Source organism: Populus trichocarpa, chromosome 11, assembly GCF_000002775.5.
Source record: "Populus trichocarpa isolate Nisqually-1 chromosome 11, P.trichocarpa_v4.1, whole genome shotgun sequence".
In the NCBI taxonomy this organism is placed as follows: domain Eukaryota; kingdom Viridiplantae; phylum Streptophyta; class Magnoliopsida; order Malpighiales; family Salicaceae; genus Populus; species Populus trichocarpa.
This window is the reverse complement of record NC_037295.2, coordinates 18,866,911-18,884,303: the sequence shown is the minus strand read 5'-3', so window position 1 is coordinate 18,884,303 and position 17,393 is coordinate 18,866,911. Positions and strand designations below refer to the sequence as shown.

The 17,393-nt window shown below is 35.1% G+C and overlaps 3 protein-coding genes across 4 annotated transcripts; 2 read left to right on the top strand and 1 right to left on the bottom strand.

Annotated features, from left to right (window-relative positions):
• Nucleotides 1–55: 55 nt before the first annotated feature.
• On the bottom strand, nucleotides 56–3,428 carry LOC18103522 (protein YELLOW LEAF 1, choloroplastic). Of its 2 annotated transcripts, none has more exons than XM_052445468.1 (5): nucleotides 3,270–3,428; nucleotides 2,453–2,539; nucleotides 1,711–1,862; nucleotides 964–1,042; nucleotides 56–493 (listed from the first exon to the last, which is right to left on the bottom strand). In XM_052445468.1, exons 2-5 carry the CDS (start codon nucleotides 2,502–2,504, stop codon nucleotides 297–299), a joined length of 480 nt encoding a protein of 159 aa, XP_052301428.1. In that variant the 5' UTR covers nucleotides 2,505–2,539; nucleotides 3,270–3,428; the 3' UTR covers nucleotides 56–296. The 2 variants fall into 2 exon arrangements, with proteins under 2 accessions (XP_052301428.1, XP_052301429.1); XM_052445469.1 differs by having other exon boundaries at nucleotides 2,453–2,527.
• Nucleotides 3,429–8,059: 4,631 nt separating this feature from the next.
• LOC18103521 (putative germin-like protein 2-1) lies at nucleotides 8,060–9,411 on the top strand. The gene is made up of 2 exons (XM_006377893.3): nucleotides 8,060–8,373; nucleotides 8,512–9,411. Exons 1-2 carry the CDS (start codon nucleotides 8,262–8,264, stop codon nucleotides 9,045–9,047), a joined length of 648 nt encoding a protein of 215 aa, XP_006377955.1. The 5' UTR covers nucleotides 8,060–8,261; the 3' UTR covers nucleotides 9,048–9,411.
• A 2,899-nt stretch (nucleotides 9,412–12,310) lies between these two features.
• LOC18103520 (LRR receptor-like serine/threonine-protein kinase GHR1) lies at nucleotides 12,311–17,374 on the top strand. Its single transcript, XM_024581713.2, has 3 exons — nucleotides 12,311–14,396; nucleotides 14,551–16,098; nucleotides 16,539–17,374. The coding sequence occupies exons 1-3, from the start codon at nucleotides 13,340–13,342 to the stop codon at nucleotides 17,120–17,122; spliced, it is 3,189 nt and encodes a 1,062-aa protein (XP_024437481.1). The 5' UTR covers nucleotides 12,311–13,339; the 3' UTR covers nucleotides 17,123–17,374.
• The last annotated feature ends 19 nt before the right edge of the window (nucleotides 17,375–17,393 follow it).

Here is a 17,393-nt window from a genome sequence, read left to right as displayed (position 1 = left end):
GTGAAGTGCATGAGCACCAGTTTTCATGTCCAACATCTTAGAATGACCGGAACGGTGAATTAACAGAAAGCTTTTATTATAGGTTAGTAAAACAAATCCTTTTAGAGGTAATGGAAAACTGAAACAGAAACAATACAACATAGCGTTACAATTTCCTGCTTTGATGTAAGTGACATCAAAAGTTGTCCTATCTCATGCTTATGCTTAATAGCTATCCGTCCACCCAAAAAATTTCAGCACAGGACATATAAGAATTGAAGTGCATAAAAAATTTATTGATTCCAAATCCTTTTTCTTTATCTTCTCCTGCTGTCCCGGTAGTCTCCCTCGCTCTCTTTGTCTTTTAAGAACCCTAGAAAAGCAAGAAAGCCAAAGAAGAAGAATCCACCTGACCAGTTTCCTCCTCCTCCACCTCCACCACCACCACCATCACCGTCATCACGGGGTGGGAGCCCAGGTCCTCCGTCATCAAGTTGAGGTGTCTTCGTTGGTTCTGGAGTTCAATTGACCAGTATGAGTCATCTTAAATATGATGTGTAGCAACAAAAATAAATTATCCAACAGACAGTTGTATAGAAAACTTACAAACTGTAAAATAACAAAAGCACATTTAATGTGAATTCTGAATAACCAAAAAATGAAGTTCATTAAATATTTACCATGCAAACAAAGAAAAATGTTGAGCAACCAAGACACATTTCCAGAAGACATCGATCCCTAGGACACTCGCGAACAATTCAAATAGAACATACAAATGAACATTGCAAACAAGCAGGAATAGGACTCGTTGATAACTGGAAATAGATGCTGTGTCAATGAAGGAAATACAAATGGACATGTAAAATCAATGCATGTACATCACTGTGCTTTTTCACATCCCAAGGAACTTGTGTGCCAAAAGCTAGCTGAACCTCATTCACTAAGCAATTTGGCAATTCAGTTGAATATGCAAATAGCAATTACCTCGTACAGGAGCCTTGGTAATTGTAGGTGTCTCCTTAAGAACAGTTTGAGTTTGCCCTGAAGTAGAGCATCTTGCATTCTGCAGGAGAAAGAAAGTTTGTTCAAACCTTGTACTCCCTCATTTCTTAAATTGTTGAATCAGAATACTTTTGAAAAATGAATATTCAACATCTCTGTGCATGCATATGTATAACACTCGTATTTCCATGGTTTTTCTAGAATTGGCATTTCCATCTTGTTTTATCAAGATACATTCCCATGAAATTGATAGATTAATCTGCTTCTAAATCACCTCAACAAACTACAGAAGGGAAAGGTTAACTGAGTATCTCTAGGCCAACTCTTCTGCATATTTAACTTCAATATTCTTTCTCCTTAAGCAAACTTACACATCTCAAAAAAAATTAAAGGAACAAGAAGTTCAGACAGCAATACCCATAAATCCCTGTCCCAGTGGCAAAATGTTTACCTCTACAACCTAGGGAACAACAAAATTACAGGCTTCTTGCTTTGGAAAGCTATTAAAGCATGGCTTTGCCTGTTCAACTTGTGTAAAGTGCTAATAGAAGACAGAAAAAATACTTATGGAAAAGGTTTCTCTGACCAATTGCATTGATTCAGTTGACTATTAATAAAAGGCAAGAGCTCAATTATGTTGAAATCATAGAGAAAGAAATTAAAACTTCCTACATTCAAAATATAGCACACGTGTATAAAGTGAAGTAATAGATCCAACAACAGGCTTACCATAGCAGCAGAACATATAATAGAGGCAGATCGCTTTCTACTTGAATGTACAAAGGGTTTTATTCTATCAATAGGCTGTAATTGTGTAGCAAGTCCAAGTGGACCTTGTCCTGTTTGCTTAATTTGGCCCTTGCATTGACCCCTTGTCTTCGCTGTGCGCAAAATATTACAAATTGCAGTATTTAGAATCAACACAGAATCAATCTAACAACCTGGTAAATTTAGCCAAAAAACTTACCAGGTACTAAACTTTTATTATCATGTACAAGAAGAAAGCTACTTGCAAAAAGAACCATCAGGAATTTTGGGGGTTGGGGAATAGCCTTGATTGACAACATTCAAGAGAACTGTCAAGGATCATGGGGGATAGATACTATCCATTGCACTAGGGCATTAACAACCTAACGCATACCCACACTCAAACAAAGCTTGATACCACTATATAATATCAGTTCCCCAATAAGTTTAAATGCAAGGGCTAGCTAATTATTAGAAAGGCACAGGGTAACCAAGCCATACTAGGGTTGAGGATGGAGCGGGGATCTATTACTATTGCAAATTGTTTATTCATGTTGTGCATTTAAGCTTCACAATTCAACAAACAATCCAATTGACTGGCATGCACATTTTATAGCATCAAATACCTGCTCACTGGTGTCTGGTCCACAATTCTCAAGTAAAAACTAGTCACTATGAACATTTACATTATATTTTCCAAGCACTAAATTAGGGGAACACGAACCTGGCACAGAAACAGGCACAGAGCTGATATTACTTGCAGAAAAGGGCAACATCTCAGCAACAAAGGAGAAATAACCTGTAAATTTATCTGTTAAAATTAAATGAGATGAAAGATGTCAAGTGAAATCAAATGCTAAATAAGTGCCACCATAATGAACTGCATAGCTTGTAAACCAGATAACTAAAGCCAAAAGAAAGGAAACTTTTCATTCCAAGAAGTGAAATGCATTCTTCACGAGTAAATACGCACATTCCACATAATGAAGCAAACATCAGAAAGCAAAATCAGTACAGTAACAAGGCTAATTGAGTCATTTCCATTACTCAAAATTAAGGTTCAAAAAAACCACAAAAATCCCATCTTGAAAAGATTGAAAAACTCTTGAAAATACCTTTTCTTTTCATATAATCCCAATTCAACCAAAACCCAAGTAAAAGCACAACACACCAGCCCTTCTCTAATCCATAATCCACCACAATCACCAAGACTGCGACTTTTCCACATCTTAAGCTACAAAATGTCACCAATTGAATTTTAACCCAGCCACTGAATAAAGAAAACATATGACCACGACAAACAGAACAACTAACCAGCTAGATACCTAATACAACCACATAAGTTCACCTTAATTAACACGAAAAATGAAAATCAGACACAAATTGAAAGATGGGTTTTTCTGTTTTCACAGTCCTAAATAATGGGTACCTAATATTCTTCCTAAAGGTAGATCCTTTTCTGTCTTTTCTTGAATTTTCTCAGCGACCAACCAGTGTTAGAAAGAGAGAAAGAGAAAGAGAAAGAGGGAAAAACGCCGTACCTTTATTGACTCAGTGAAAGGAGAATTGGGACATGAAGAAGACCAACTGAATTTGAAAGTTCTGTGATGTTTTGTGGTTTTATTGCGAAAACATTGGATTGGTGGTAGGAAAATGAAGGCGGCGATGACGCTGTAATACGGTGCCGTTTGAAGTTTCAGGTTGTTCTTTCTGGGCTGGCTTAAATGGATGATGGGCTGAAATTTGTCTTTTGTGTGGTTTGTGGAGTCCAAAATTATTGTTCAAAATGATTTTGATATTTTTCCTTTTAATTCCAGTTAGTGATTAGATTAAATAGCAGGTTATTGCCCACGCTATTACTGCAGCTTAGACCAAAAAAATATTTTTGGAATGTAAAGAAATAATATGTAGATTTTTGTATTATTATTAAATTTGATATAACAATTAAAATTTAAAAAATTTTAATTTAATTATTTATTTAACTCGAGTTTTAAATTAAATTATATTAGAGTTTTCCCAACATAAACTTATAAACTGAAAAGGTTCAAAGAAAAAAAAAACATGTCAAGTTTAACCTAATCAACCGGTCAAATCCACGACCTGAATTATGAATTTCACTTAGTTGAATTATTTTTTTATTTTATTATATAATAAAAAAAATAAAAAAAAATTCACTATAAATATAGTACTCAATAATAAAATTCAATAAAAACTTAACATTAAAAAATAAAATTAAAAAAAAACTAATATAATCTATTAGAAAAATTCAAAAAAGAATTAAGTCTAATTTCTTAATGCAAGATCATGATTTTCCTTGCCCTAGTTCGATTTATTCATAGTATGCTATTGTTGTTAATTTTGCTTATCAAGAAAACTTGAATATACAAAATTCATTGTTTGATCAGTGGAATTTTAAGGAAATGGTAACACGAAATTGGAATCCAATGAACTGTCACAATTTCAAGCCATGAGCCCGTTGAAAAAGCTCATGCACAAGTGCTTGTTAAGAAAGATCAAGCACAAGCACAATTGCTTGTTGAAAAAGCTCAAGTACATCGGCTTAAAGGAGATCCACATGCTTTTTTTTTTTCTTTAATTTTTATAAGTGTTGGACGACCTTTTTTTAAAAAAAAAAAAAAAAACATAAACAACAAGTCATCTGTTATCTATTGATTTTAATCAATTTCTTCCTATTATGCCCAACCATACTTGTTTTATGTGGGGTTTTTATATTTATAAAATTAAAATATAGTTCTACAACTTTTATAAATACAATTAAATCTAATTTTGCCATTTACAAACCGAAATTCATAATTTTCAATAGCACTAAAACCTATCTTGTTGATTTTGATTTAAACTCTTAGTTGGTTTTTAAATCTACACTAATCTCTCACCCCATAATATCAAGCTTAATACACATATACACCATATCAATATCTATATTTTCTCATAAAAAAATACTTAAAGTAAACTTTTTCTCAAATCTACATGAAGTATTTCCTAGTTTTTCTACAGTCTTACTTGCAACAAAGGAATTGGTAGCCCAATGATCAAATAACACATAAACAGACAGGTGATGTAATAGCAATGTATTGCAATGACATCGAAAATAGCCCGAGGCTCTTCTTATGTCATGGTGAATACCATATCCTGGGTCCGGACACTCTAAGCTTTAACACAGTCTCTGTTTCCACTAGCCTTTAATTGAGTCTGCCTACCTAGTCTGTCCGCTATGATCGACTACTGTTGGCTCTGAATCTACTATCGAGTCTGCATAAACTCTAACCTCTAAGGGTAATCTTTTATGACACGTCTTTGCCCATGACAATAATAACATTCTTTGCCCAAATACCGGCACTCCTTTCATCTATGCTCCCCCCGATATATATATATATATATATATATATATATATATATATATAACATTGTCCAGGTATAGCAGAGTAGTCTCTAGGGTATTTCTGTCCACACTAGAAAACACTAAGGATAAGTAATTGTCTTCTGCTCTGACATTCCTTTAACCGATTCACTCCTACCACTATGTTGTCCTTCAGTAGGTCTGATACCAGAAATCTAAGCATTCCCAGTTATTGCCCCTTCCTTCTTCCTAAATTGACTAAATTGGGGCTTTCTTGTTTTAGGATTGAGAGGTCTACTTAAGGAAAAATCACCACCTTTTGCTTACCCAACGTTGTTTGGCCCTACTATCCCTCTGTTATATATGCTTCTAAGGCTTGAGTCGTCTCTATAAGCTCTCTAGCGAACTCAAACCATAAAACAAGTAGTCATTGTCTCAATTTCTAGCACAATCCATCTCGCGGTCTATCCATCATGTGCTGCTCGATAGAAACAAACTGTGAAGCAAATAAGAAGAGGTCATGAAACCTCCTTTTATACTCCAAGACTGACATACCCCCCTGTCTCAACACTAGAAACTCCTGCTCCTTGACCTTACACTGATAACAGAAAAAAAAATATTGCATCTTAAACTATCTTAAGAACTCACTTTAGGCCCATAACCTTATATCTCTCTTGGACTGTATCATTTCCCATCATGATTGAGCTCTATCTAATAACAATTATATAGCATTGCTCACCGCCCAATCCTCGAGTACTCTAATCTGAATTATGGTGTTCTTTACTTTCTGCATCCATCTGTTTGCAATCTCTGCATCTTGTTAGCCTAAAAAAAGCTCACATCCTAGCTCATTTATGCTTTTCGCATCCTGAACCAGAGCAATTACACTATCAGAAATAATAGTAGTAGGAATAATCGATGCTTCAAATGGAATTGGAACACTTGGTGTTACTAGGGCCATTTGACTGTTGTACTAGACATAGCCTCGATCACAACTTTAACTATTTGCGCAAATGAGGTAGGGTTCGTGTATGGTGCATGGGTTGTTGCTGATGGAGGTGTTGCTCGTTGCCTCTGTAATTCGGATCTCTCAGGCAGTAATGCACCAACTTAGCTAGAACCAACCTCATCTCAAAGTCTAGACGACTCCCCAACACTCAGTTGATGAGATATTGGTGGTATATACAAAGCGGTATCCTCTAAATGATCCACTTGCTAACTGTCAACAGATCTTGTATCATGGTCTCTTCTCCTCGCTGAAGAGGAGTTAGTCATCACACCCGTCCTTATTTGCACCATCCTGAAATAAACCAATACTTATAAATTTTTCATTTCATTTCCTAAGCCCAGACCATGGCCCTAATACCAAATGTAACAACACTAACTTTCAAAAACAATATACACATGAATTCCACGATTAAAAATAGAAGAAAATCCAAGAAATTTTTTTTATAAGAAAAACAAATCATGAATTACTCACATCAATGGGTTCACATTATATAATTAAAAAAAATCCTTGGATTTTTTTTTATCCAAGAATTCATGTGTATATTGTTTCAAAACTTGGGGTTGTTATAAAGACTAAAAAATTGACCTGAGTCAACGTGTGTTAACACGTCAAACCTATGAATTGGATCATAAAACCGAGACAACCTCATATAAAGTAAACCAAAATAAATCATTAACAAAACACTAAAAGATATGATATTTTTACTGTGTACCACCTTATAAAACACTATTCATTTCAATAGTTTTTTTTAATCCATGTTTTTTTTTCAATTTCAATTTTATCTTTCAATATTTGGTTTGCTAGGGATTAAGTTTCATTATCTGTTTTGGTTTGTTTTCTATAGGGTTATAATAGTCTAATGATTCAGGTCGTGAGTTTTGCGAGTTACCTTGTTGACTCAGGTTTTTTCTCCTTTATTTATTTGACTTTATTTTTTTTTAATTTCATCTTTTGATATATTATTGATTGAAAATTAGGCTTCAAATCTTCAAATAAAATGTTAAAAGATGAAATGAAAAAAAAAACAAAACAAAGTCAATTAAAAAAGAAAAGAAAAAAAAACTTGGGTGAACAAAGTTAACTCACAAAACTCGAGACCCAGATCATTAGATTAAAATAACCTCATAGAAATTAAATCGAAACAAATCATGAAACTTAATCCCCAACAAACTAAATGTTAAAAGATGAAATTAAAATTGAAAAAAAAAATATAGATTAAAAAAATACTATTAAAATATATAATATTTTGTGAGGTGAAATACATTAAAAGCACCACTTCTTTTAGTATTTTATTAATATAACGTATAAGATATTTTTTAACATTAACATATAATTTTTCTAGCTTAAAAATAAAAATTTCTTAAAAATAATTTAGTGATTTTTCATAGAATATGAATAAGAACATGGAAAGAAAGTGCTAGCGGTGAAAAAGAAATTTGATTTAAAATAAAGTTATGTATCAAATAGAGAATTGTGTTTGTTAAAATAAAAAAATAGTTTATATTCAAATCGGATTCATTTTCATGACTTGTTTTAATAAAAACCTCTATAAATTAAAATTTCTTTGGTCATAAAAATGTATTAAATAATCAAGATTTTATTTGAATTTTAAATTTACGTTGGAATCGAACAAAAATATCCTTTAGGCTATTAATTTATCAAATGTTACACTGTATAATTCACTAAATACCTTAATAATCCTACCCTTTTGGAAGCAATTTCAAATCTAATCTCAATTGCAGATAAAGTTTGCCACAAGAACCGGCCACCCTTTATACATACGAGCACATACATTAAAGGTTAACCTCTAATTAATTAATGCCTTTCTTCCTTCATCTTTGCTTAATTAGTCCCACATGGACAAATCCTAAGTAAATTAACGCATTGCTAATAATGTTTGAAGCTGTCGACTCGGATTTGATCAAGTAAAGGGATGTGATGAAGACTCTCTTTTAATGGGATGGCATTACATTACTTGTTAATTAATTCACTAATTAATTTGTTAATCATCTCTTTCACATCTCTCACAGCTATATAAATAGGAATTGGAGGAACCCTGTTTGATGAACACAACTTGAAGTTGAAGAAAATCATATACTCGATCGGTGCACTTAGAAATTAGAATTGCTACATAGTGTTGAGAAATTCTTACATAGGATCTTGGAAATGGCTTCTTCCATTCTTTTCTTCGGATTCCTTGCTTTTTCCTTGAGCTATGTCCTAGCATCGGATCCAAGCTCCCTTCAAGATTTCTGTGTGGCAGATGAAAACAGTAATGGTACGTACAAGCTCACTCCAAGCATTTGAAGGCCATGGAAATCATCCCAATGGCCAGTCTTCGATCTTCACATCGAAAATTAATTAAACTTTAGATTAACTTCTGGTTCTTTATTAAGATTCGTTTGTTTTATGGCAGTGATAGTGAATGGTTTGGCTTGCAAGGATCCCAAAGAGGTTCAAGCTGATGACTTCTCCTTCAGTGGACTTCACTTGGCAGGCAACACTTCAAATGCTGTAGGGTCTAGGGCAACCACAGTAAACGTAGCCCAGATACCAGGGCTTAACACACTTGGAATCTCTCTTGTTCGCATCGACTACGCACCATGGGGCATTAACCCTCCTCACACACACCCTCGTGGATCCGAAATCTTGACTGTCATTGAAGGCAGTCTTGAGGTTGGGTTCGTGACATCCAGCCCTGAAAACCGTCTCATCACAAAAGTTCTACAAAAGGGTGATGTGTTTGTATTTCCTATTGGTCTCGTTCACTTTCAGAGAAATGTTGGAAATGGCAACGCCGTAGCCATTGCAGCTCTGAGCAGCCAAAATCCAGGCGTCATTACCATTGCCAATGCGATGTTTGGCTCCACCCCAGAGATCCCAAGTGACATTCTAGTGAAGGCTTTCCAGTTGGACAAGAATGTTGTCAACTACCTTCAATCCAGGTTCTAAACAATGTTGACAAAAATTCATGGAGGCTTTGTGATATAAGTTGTGACCCTGTGAAGGCTTTCTTCTTTGTTGGTTTGCTTGTAACACTCCTTTGTTGAGCTTGTATTTCTGTGTGCCTCTTTGTGGGGGATTCATTGATTCTTTGGTCTACTAGTTATGTGCTTTTACACCATTGGCACCTCTCTGTTTTGTACAAGATGATGATCCAGACTAGATTTGTTGTGATTGCTTGTTTGAGACGTTGATACATGGCTTAGGCAGAAAGGGATCGGATTTTATGCATTGTAGTTGCTTTTGGAGTGTTGACATTATTATATGCTTGCAGATATATAGAAGTAATTTGTAAAATAATCAGATTGTTTTAGTGAATGGCTAAATGATCATCTACAGAAACATTCTGGGGAAAGAACAGAAACGTGCAAAAATCCATGAATTCCAATAACATTTTCTACAGACTCAAGAAAGAAGTGTCTTGAATTCACAAGAGGCTCTATCAGGATATTTCTTAATCAGATTCATAGAACAAACCAGCTTCAGATGAAATGGTCTGCTACAAGATGTGCACAGAAACAATGCAATAAACAACACAAAATTTATTGCAATACCCAGTTTATTCAACCTAGTGGAGTGGAGGGGATGGAGGAAGATTTACAGTAATTCAATGCTAAAAGGGTTAATTTCAACACCTTGGATAGAATAACTGTACTTAATTATTGTCGTAAACATGTTTGGTTGCAGAGATAGTCTCTTTGTTTCAATTATCTTTGTTTTTTCTGTTCTGAAACAGTAACTAAACATTAACAGCACTTGAAAGTGCAAATTGTCTGATGTTAAGTTACATTTGAGGTAAAATTGATAAATCAAAAGTTTTCCTCCTTCGTTAAGAATCTTTGATATGTAGTGAAATGATTAGTGTGTTTTTGGTTGATAATTGCGCTAGCAATTTAAGGGGTCGGGTCTTGGAAACAAGGCCGAAGAGTTCTTTATTTAGAAAAATGTAATCGCAACTTCAGAGCACAAATCAAATGATTTAAGAATCATAATTTAGAATCAGAGATTTTTCAAAGGTGTTTGGAGCTTTCTCATATCTCTCATGTTCTTCTTCGATAGTGCATCAAACAGGACAGCAACTCATCGAAATTCATCCTAGTTCATCATATTGCTTCCCACTACTTTCAACTTCTTTTACAACGTGGGATGGCTAATCCAATTTTTCCTTTTTTTACTTTAAAATATTATTTTAAAACTTGCACCAGCTGAAATCCGATTATTTTCAAGCTTTTACAAATCCAATTAAAAAAAAAATTAAAAAGAAAAAAAATTCATGGCCTATCAAGTAAACTTGGAATTTGGCCACTCCCAAATCTGGACCGGTCCAAGCTAAAATTTTATTAAATATTCAAGTTAATCTAGTGTTCTGATTGATTTTAATTCGATCAAAACTCGATCATTTACTTATGAATTTAATTTTTTTATGAATTTTTTTTGTTAATGTAATATTGTTTAAATTTTTTTTTTTAAAGAATGAGTCAAGGGTAGGGCTTGCTCTTGATTTTGAAATTAAATTAAATTTTTTAATAAAAACACACCTCTAAATTGCTAGAAATTAACAACCATGTCAAGCTTAGACCAAGTCTTTGATGTCTAATCAAGTGATAATTTATGTATAGGATTCTTCCTTTTAATTGATGGCAATCCATCACTCTCACATGCAAAGGAAAACAATATGCACGAGGAAGAGGACTCCCTTTTCCTTTCTTCTCTTTCCAATGAAGATCACACTCTCAAAAGACAAGGAAAGTCCCTTTTCCATGTTCTGCTTCCATACTTTTGGATTGTCTTTCAAATTATGTTTTATATATGATTTTGAGTTTTTTATTTAAATAAATATATAATTCCTTTTTTCAAATATACTTTACAAATTCTGCGTCAATTGCATTATAAATGAGTGTTTTTTTTTAATTAAAACAATATTGTTTTGTTTAAAATAAATTAGATTGATATATCAACTAACAAATGGACTTAAATAAATCACAATTCAATATTTAAAATTAGATTAAATTCCAAACTAGATCTTATAAATATACTAAGTAGCATTAAATTTATTAAACTTGGATTGATCCATGACTCGAGTCACTGGATAAGTTAAACATGGTTAATTCGAATCATTTTAAAAACAATAACATTTTAAGATAAAAAAATAAAATAAAATGATGTATTTGAATTTATTTTTTAAAAGTAAACTAAGTTTCTATCTTATAAGATTCTGTTTGTTTTCGCGTTTCAAAAACGCTTTTTAAAAAAATTATTATTTTTATTTTTTTATTTGTTTTAAATTAATATTTTTTGGTGTTTTTAGATCATTTTGATGCGCTGATATTAAAAATAATTTTTTTAAAATAAAAAATATATTATTTTAATACATTTCTGAATGAAAAATACTTTGAAAAGCAACCACAACCATACCTTAAACACGGTATAAATAGATTGTATGAATCTTTTTTTTTCCTACCTAGCTCAAAATAGTTTGTTTTTGCGTTTTAAAAGTGCTATTGAAAAAATTTGAATTTTTTTATTTTCTTCTTTACTTCAAATTAATATTTTTTTTGTATTTTTAGATCATTTTAATATACTGATGTCAAAAATAATTTTTTAAAAATAAAAAAATATTATTTTAATATATTTTTAAATAAAAAATATTTTATAAAATAATCATAACCACATTTCTATATGTAATATAGAATTTATACTCTAATATATGATTTTATAACCCCAAACAGAACAGAGAGAAATCCACTGTGGATCAGAACTTGGTGATCTGTTCATGTGATCCTCTTGATTTGCTTACTTCATAGAAATTCCTGCACAAAAGCAAGACAGGTACCATGCCATAGCGTCTTGGTAGTTAAGGGGGACACATCATGCCCAAGTGTCAAAATCTTACTGGTAGTTCAAAAACTGTGGGACCCGTTGGTCCCACTTCAACATAATTCCTCCACCCACTTCTCCTCCTGTGTGAGGCAATTTATTGGAATTTGTAAAGTGAAGTGACCCTCAGTAACCCCTAGTCAAAGGGCAGTAAGTGGGGCCCATTTTCCTACGTGGCACTAACCCCAAAAAACTATTTTATTTTATTCTTAGAGTACTTCCAAGCAGAAAAACAATATTAAACCATGCTTGATAAATCTTTTGAAGTCCACCATGTTAGTGTAAGATTCCATGTCTTTTTGGCGGGTAAAACCCTAAATTGTGCCTTGAAAAATGTTGATGACCCCAAAAAAACCCTAACATTTTCCCGCTTTATTATTTTTTTACACTCTGACACCAAGACCCTTAAAAGAAACAAAAAAACAAGAAATGGTTTATTTATTTTTAAAAATCATTCAAAAACCAAGGCAAACAAATTAGGGTTTTTGTTTTAGGGAAAACCCCCTTGCCTTAGACAGAGAGGGTTTGGTTGTTTCCTATATTAAAGAAAAAAGTTAGTGTCTTTTTGTTGTACAAAACTGTTTAAGCAAAGCTGAAATGGGCAGTAATTAGAGGGCCTTAAGCCAGAATATTTTATGGGTCCCTTTACATTTATGAGTGCTTACATTTTTGGTTTTTTTTTTTTTTAATTTATTGTCCCATTTCCTGTCGTATATCGTTGTAAAGTTCTGTTCTTTGCAAGAAAGTTGTGTTTTTTCTTTCGTTTTTGCTTTAAAGTTTGAGTCTTTTTAGAGTGGGAGATTCTACTAAGCCTACATTGTTAATGAAAGTTGAGATCTTGGTGAGAGAATGCTAAAATTCTTGTTCTTTTTAGATGAATAGATCTCTTTAAAAAAGGGCCCCAGTTTGTGTAGTTGTAGCTCATTTCAGCCATTTAATGCTTGGGTCGGTTGAAAAAAAAAAAAAAATTTCTTTATTGAAGCTGAGTTTTTGTCATTGGAAGCAGTAAAGGTCTCTTGAAGCTCCATTGTCAGGTAACAGTACTGAGTTGGTGATTTTAGTTGAGTGGTACAGTTTGTTGCTGTCTAAAGTGGTCAATCCTCTTGTTTCTTGAAGGAAATGCTTTCCGAGTCTCTCTTGTTTTTGCTATCAAATGGTTGAGACTTGGTTGAAATTGCTGGTTCATTTAGCTTAACAACCTCATTCCCTTACAAGATTGAGCTTGTTTCTTGTTGTCACGAGGCTTGTTTCTTGTAACTTTCAAGCAGCCATTGTTGGGTCTAGTTGTTGAGCTTTATATGGTCTGAAATTTGGTTTTTTAGTTAAATGGTAGAAACCCCCTTGTTAAGTTTTGATAATTGAATATGAAGCTTTTGAGGCTTTTGCTATTATCCCTGTTTTTCCTCTCTGCCATGGGGCAATTGCCTTCACAGGACATATTGGCATTGCTCGAATTCAAGAAGGGTATCAAGCATGACCCCACTGGTTATGTTCTTGAGTCATGGAATGAGGAGTCCATTGATTTTAATGGCTGCCCTTCTTCTTGGAATGGTATTGTCTGCAATGGTGGAAATGTGGCTGGTGTTGTTCTTGATAACTTAGGTCTCTCTGCTGATGTAGACCTGAGTGTGTTTGCAAATCTTACATTGCTTGTCAAAGTCTCCATGGCAAACAACTCTATAACTGGCGAGATTCCTGACAATATAGGTGACTTCAAAAGCCTTCAGTTTATGGATGTGTCTAACAATCTATTCTCGTCGTCATTACCGCCGGGGATTGGTAAATTAGGGAGCTTGAGGAACCTCTCATTGGCTGGGAACAATTTATCTGGTTCACTTCCTGATTCAATTTCAGGGCTTGCATCAATCCAGTCTTTGGACTTGAGCAGGAACTCCTTCTCTGGATCATTGCCAACGTCATTGACAAGACTGAATAACCTGGTGTATCTGAATTTGTCTTCCAATGGGTTTGGCAAGAGGATTCCAAAGGGGTTTGAGCTGAATTCAAATCTACAGGTGCTTGACTTGCATGGGAATATGTTTGATGGTCATCTAGATGGAATGTTTTTTCTTCTAACAAATGCTAGTCATGTTGATCTCAGTGGGAATATGCTAGTGAGCTCTAGTTCTCAGAAGTTACTTCCGGGTATGTCTGAGAGCATTAAGGTTTTGAATCTTAGCCACAACCAACTTAGTGGGTCACTGCTAAATGGAAGTGACTTGCAATTGTTTGCAAGTGTGAAGGTGTTGGATTTGAGCTACAATCAGTTGACAGGAGAATTGCCAGGATTTGATTTTGCTTATGAGCTTCAGGTCCTTAAGCTCAGCAACAACAAGTTCTCAGGGTCCATTCCTAATGACCTTTTGAAAGGAGATTCTTTGCTCTTGACTGAACTGGATTTGAGTGCCAATAATCTCTCAGGTAGCTCTGTAATAACTGCTTTAGCTTTTTGTGAGTTATCTAAGCTGTGCTTACTGATTATTATTATTATTATTATTATTAATTTTTTTTTAGTTGGCTTTGTTCTGTTTAGTGTATTTTTCCGTGCTTCTCACATTGTAGCTTCATCTTTTAGGGCCTATAAGCATGATTATGTCAACAACACTTAGTGTCCTTGACTTGTCATCAAATGCGCTTGTTGGAGAACTTCCTTTGGTGACGGGAAGCTGTGCTGTACTTGATCTATCAAACAACAGATTTGAAGGAAATCTAACCAGAATGGTGAAGTGGGGAAACATTGAGTATCTTGATCTAAGCCAGAATCGTTTGACAGGGCCAATCCCTGAAGTGGCCCCTCAATTTTTGCGTTTAAATTATCTCAACCTCTCTCATAATTCTTTCACCAGCCCTCTCCCAAAAGTTATTACTCAGTATCCAAAGCTTAGAGTCCTAGATCTTAGTTCTAACCAGCTAGATGGATCTCTGTTGACTGAGTTACTAATGTCTCCTACTCTGCAAGAAATCCACCTTGAAAATAATTTACTCAATGGTGCTATTGAATTCTCTCCTCCTTCCACTACTCAATCCAATCTTCAAGTTATTGATCTTTCTCATAATCAGCTTGATGGCTTTTTTCCTGGTCGATTTGATTCACTCAGTGGTCTTCAAGTTCTCAATCTTGCAGGGAATAATTTATCGGGTTCCCTCCCCAGTTCCATGGCTGACATGAGCTCGCTTAGTTCATTAGATTTATCTCAAAACCATTTCACAGGTCCTCTACCGAACAACTTGTCAGAGAGCATTGGAAGCTTTAATGTTTCATATAATGATCTTTCTGGAGTTGTCCCAGAAAACCTGAGGAGGTTCCCTACTTCTTCTTTCTATCCTGGAAATAACAGATTACGCCTTCCAGCTGTTCCTCCTGGATCAAACAATCTTCCTGGTAGAAATTCTGGGAGGAGACCAATCAACACCATTGTCAAGGTGGTAGTCATAGTCGCATGTGTGATTGCTCTGATCATTCTCATCATGCTTGCCATCTTCATACTTTGCATTCGTATAAGGAGGAGAAACCCACCAGGTCAAGTTACAAATAAAGGTATCCGTAGGCACACTCAAACAAATCCCTCTGGCACAAGCGGAACAGGAAGTGGCGGTGCATTGATTGTGTCGGCTGAGGATCTTGTGGCATCAAAGAAAGGATCATCATCTGAGATTATCAGCCCCGATGAGAAAATGGCTGCAGTAACTGGCTTCTCACCATCAAAGCATGGCCACTTATCTTGGTCACCAGAGTCTGGGGATTCATTCCCTGCTGAGACCTTTGCACGACTGGATGTAAGGTCACCAGATCGGTTGGTTGGTGAGCTGTACTTTCTTGATGATACAATCACAATGACACCTGAGGAGCTGTCTAGGGCTCCTGCTGAAGTTTTGGGGAGGAGCAGTCATGGGACTTCTTATAGGGCAACTCTGGATAATGGGGTCTTCATTACTGTGAAATGGTTGAGAGAAGGGGTGGCAAAACAGAGAAAGGACTTTTCTAAGGAGGCGAAAAAATTTGCAAACATTAGGCATCCAAATGTGGTGGGTTTGAGAGGATACTACTGGGGGCCTACACAGCATGAAAAGCTCATTCTTTCAGATTACATCTCACCTGGAAGCCTGACAAACTTTCTTTATGGTAAGATACTGATCTTCTAGCTTTGATCTTTATAGTTTAACTGCTACAGATTCCATGATAAGGAAGGAAGAAAAGAAACACTGATTTGATCACACAGATGAAGTGAGACATAATTGTTATGCCTGCGAGATGTGAAGAACAGGAAGAAAGTCTTGCGATTGTGAAACTTGAAATCGTCATGCCTCACTAATTGGGAAATTTGTCTGCCTGACGTTGTTATAGTTCAATTACAACCTGTCTTATGAAAGAACAAAAGTAATCCTGCAATAAAGACGGTTTATTTCCTGTAAAAAGTTCACATGGACAGAGAAGTATAATCTACTCACCACTTACTAGCTACATGTTTCAACAACATAGGATCTTCATAATATGTTGGTAATGGTATGGATTTCATATATTGGATAGAATTGCCTTTTGATTTTATAAACCTGACTTTTCAGATCGACCGGGAAGAAAAGGCCCCCCATTGACCTGGGCCCAGAGGCTCAAGATAGCAGTTGATGTTGCACGTGGCCTGAACTATCTCCATTTTGACCGTGCTGTTCCACATGGGAACCTTAAAGCAACAAATGTACTTCTAGACGGGCCTGATCTCAATGCACGTGTTGCCGATTACTGCCTCCATCGACTCATGACTCAAGCTGGCACCATTGAACAAATACTAGATGCTGGGGTCTTGGGTTATCGTGCACCAGAGTTGGCTTCTTCTAAGAAACCACTTCCCTCCTTCAAGTCAGATGTTTATGCCTTTGGAGTGATGATGTTGGAACTTTTAACTGGAAGGTGTGCTGGTGATGTAATTACTGGGGAAGGGGGGAGTGTTGACTTAACAGATTGGGTGCGGTTGAGAGTGACAGAAGGTCGTGGCACGGATTGCTTTGATCCTGCTTTGCTGCCGGAAATTGTGAATCCGACAGTTGACAAGGGAATGAAGGAGGTCCTTGGAATAGCCTTACGATGTATAAGGTCTGTCTCTGACAGGCCAGGTATCAAGACCATATATGAAGATCTTTCGTCGATATAGCTTGTAGTCAGTTCCATTTTGATTGTGCTTGAATCTGAGGTTTTAATATCTCATTGGCCTCTCTTTTCGGATCTTTGTTTTTCTTTTTGGCATTTTAGTGTTAGCTACTGAGATTAACCATCGTTGTATAAAAGGAATGGATAGAAGATTTTCAGTTCTAGGCTATTTCTTGATGATGATCTTTTGGTCAATGTTTGATTGCTTGGCTGTGCATTTATGAATGAGGAATTGCTAGTGGTGCTTTTGATGATACTCTAATCATTCTCTTGCG

Excerpts from the sequence above, each read along its gene's own strand:
- LOC18103522 (XM_052445468.1), bottom strand. The coding sequence starts at position 2,504 with ATGTTGCCCTTTTCTGCAAGTAATATCAGCTCTGTGCCTGTTTCTGTG. Across the intron at positions 1,863-2,452 it reads TGTGCCTGTTTCTGTGCCAG|CGAAGACAAGGGGTCAATGC; the intron begins GTTCGTGTTCCC and ends TTTTGCGCACAG. Across the intron at positions 494-963 it reads TACCAAGGCTCCTGTACGAG|AACCAACGAAGACACCTCAA; the intron begins GTAATTGCTATT and ends ATTGAACTCCAG.
- LOC18103521 (XM_006377893.3), top strand. The coding sequence starts at position 8,262 with ATGGCTTCTTCCATTCTTTTCTTCGGATTCCTTGCTTTTTCCTTGAGC. Across the intron at positions 8,374-8,511 it reads GGCAGATGAAAACAGTAATG|TGATAGTGAATGGTTTGGCT; the intron begins GTACGTACAAGC and ends GTTTTATGGCAG.
- LOC18103520 (XM_024581713.2), top strand. The coding sequence starts at position 13,340 with ATGAAGCTTTTGAGGCTTTTGCTATTATCCCTGTTTTTCCTCTCTGCC. Across the intron at positions 14,397-14,550 it reads GAGTGCCAATAATCTCTCAG|GGCCTATAAGCATGATTATG; the intron begins GTAGCTCTGTAA and ends TTCATCTTTTAG. Across the intron at positions 16,099-16,538 it reads CCTGACAAACTTTCTTTATG|ATCGACCGGGAAGAAAAGGC; the intron begins GTAAGATACTGA and ends CTGACTTTTCAG.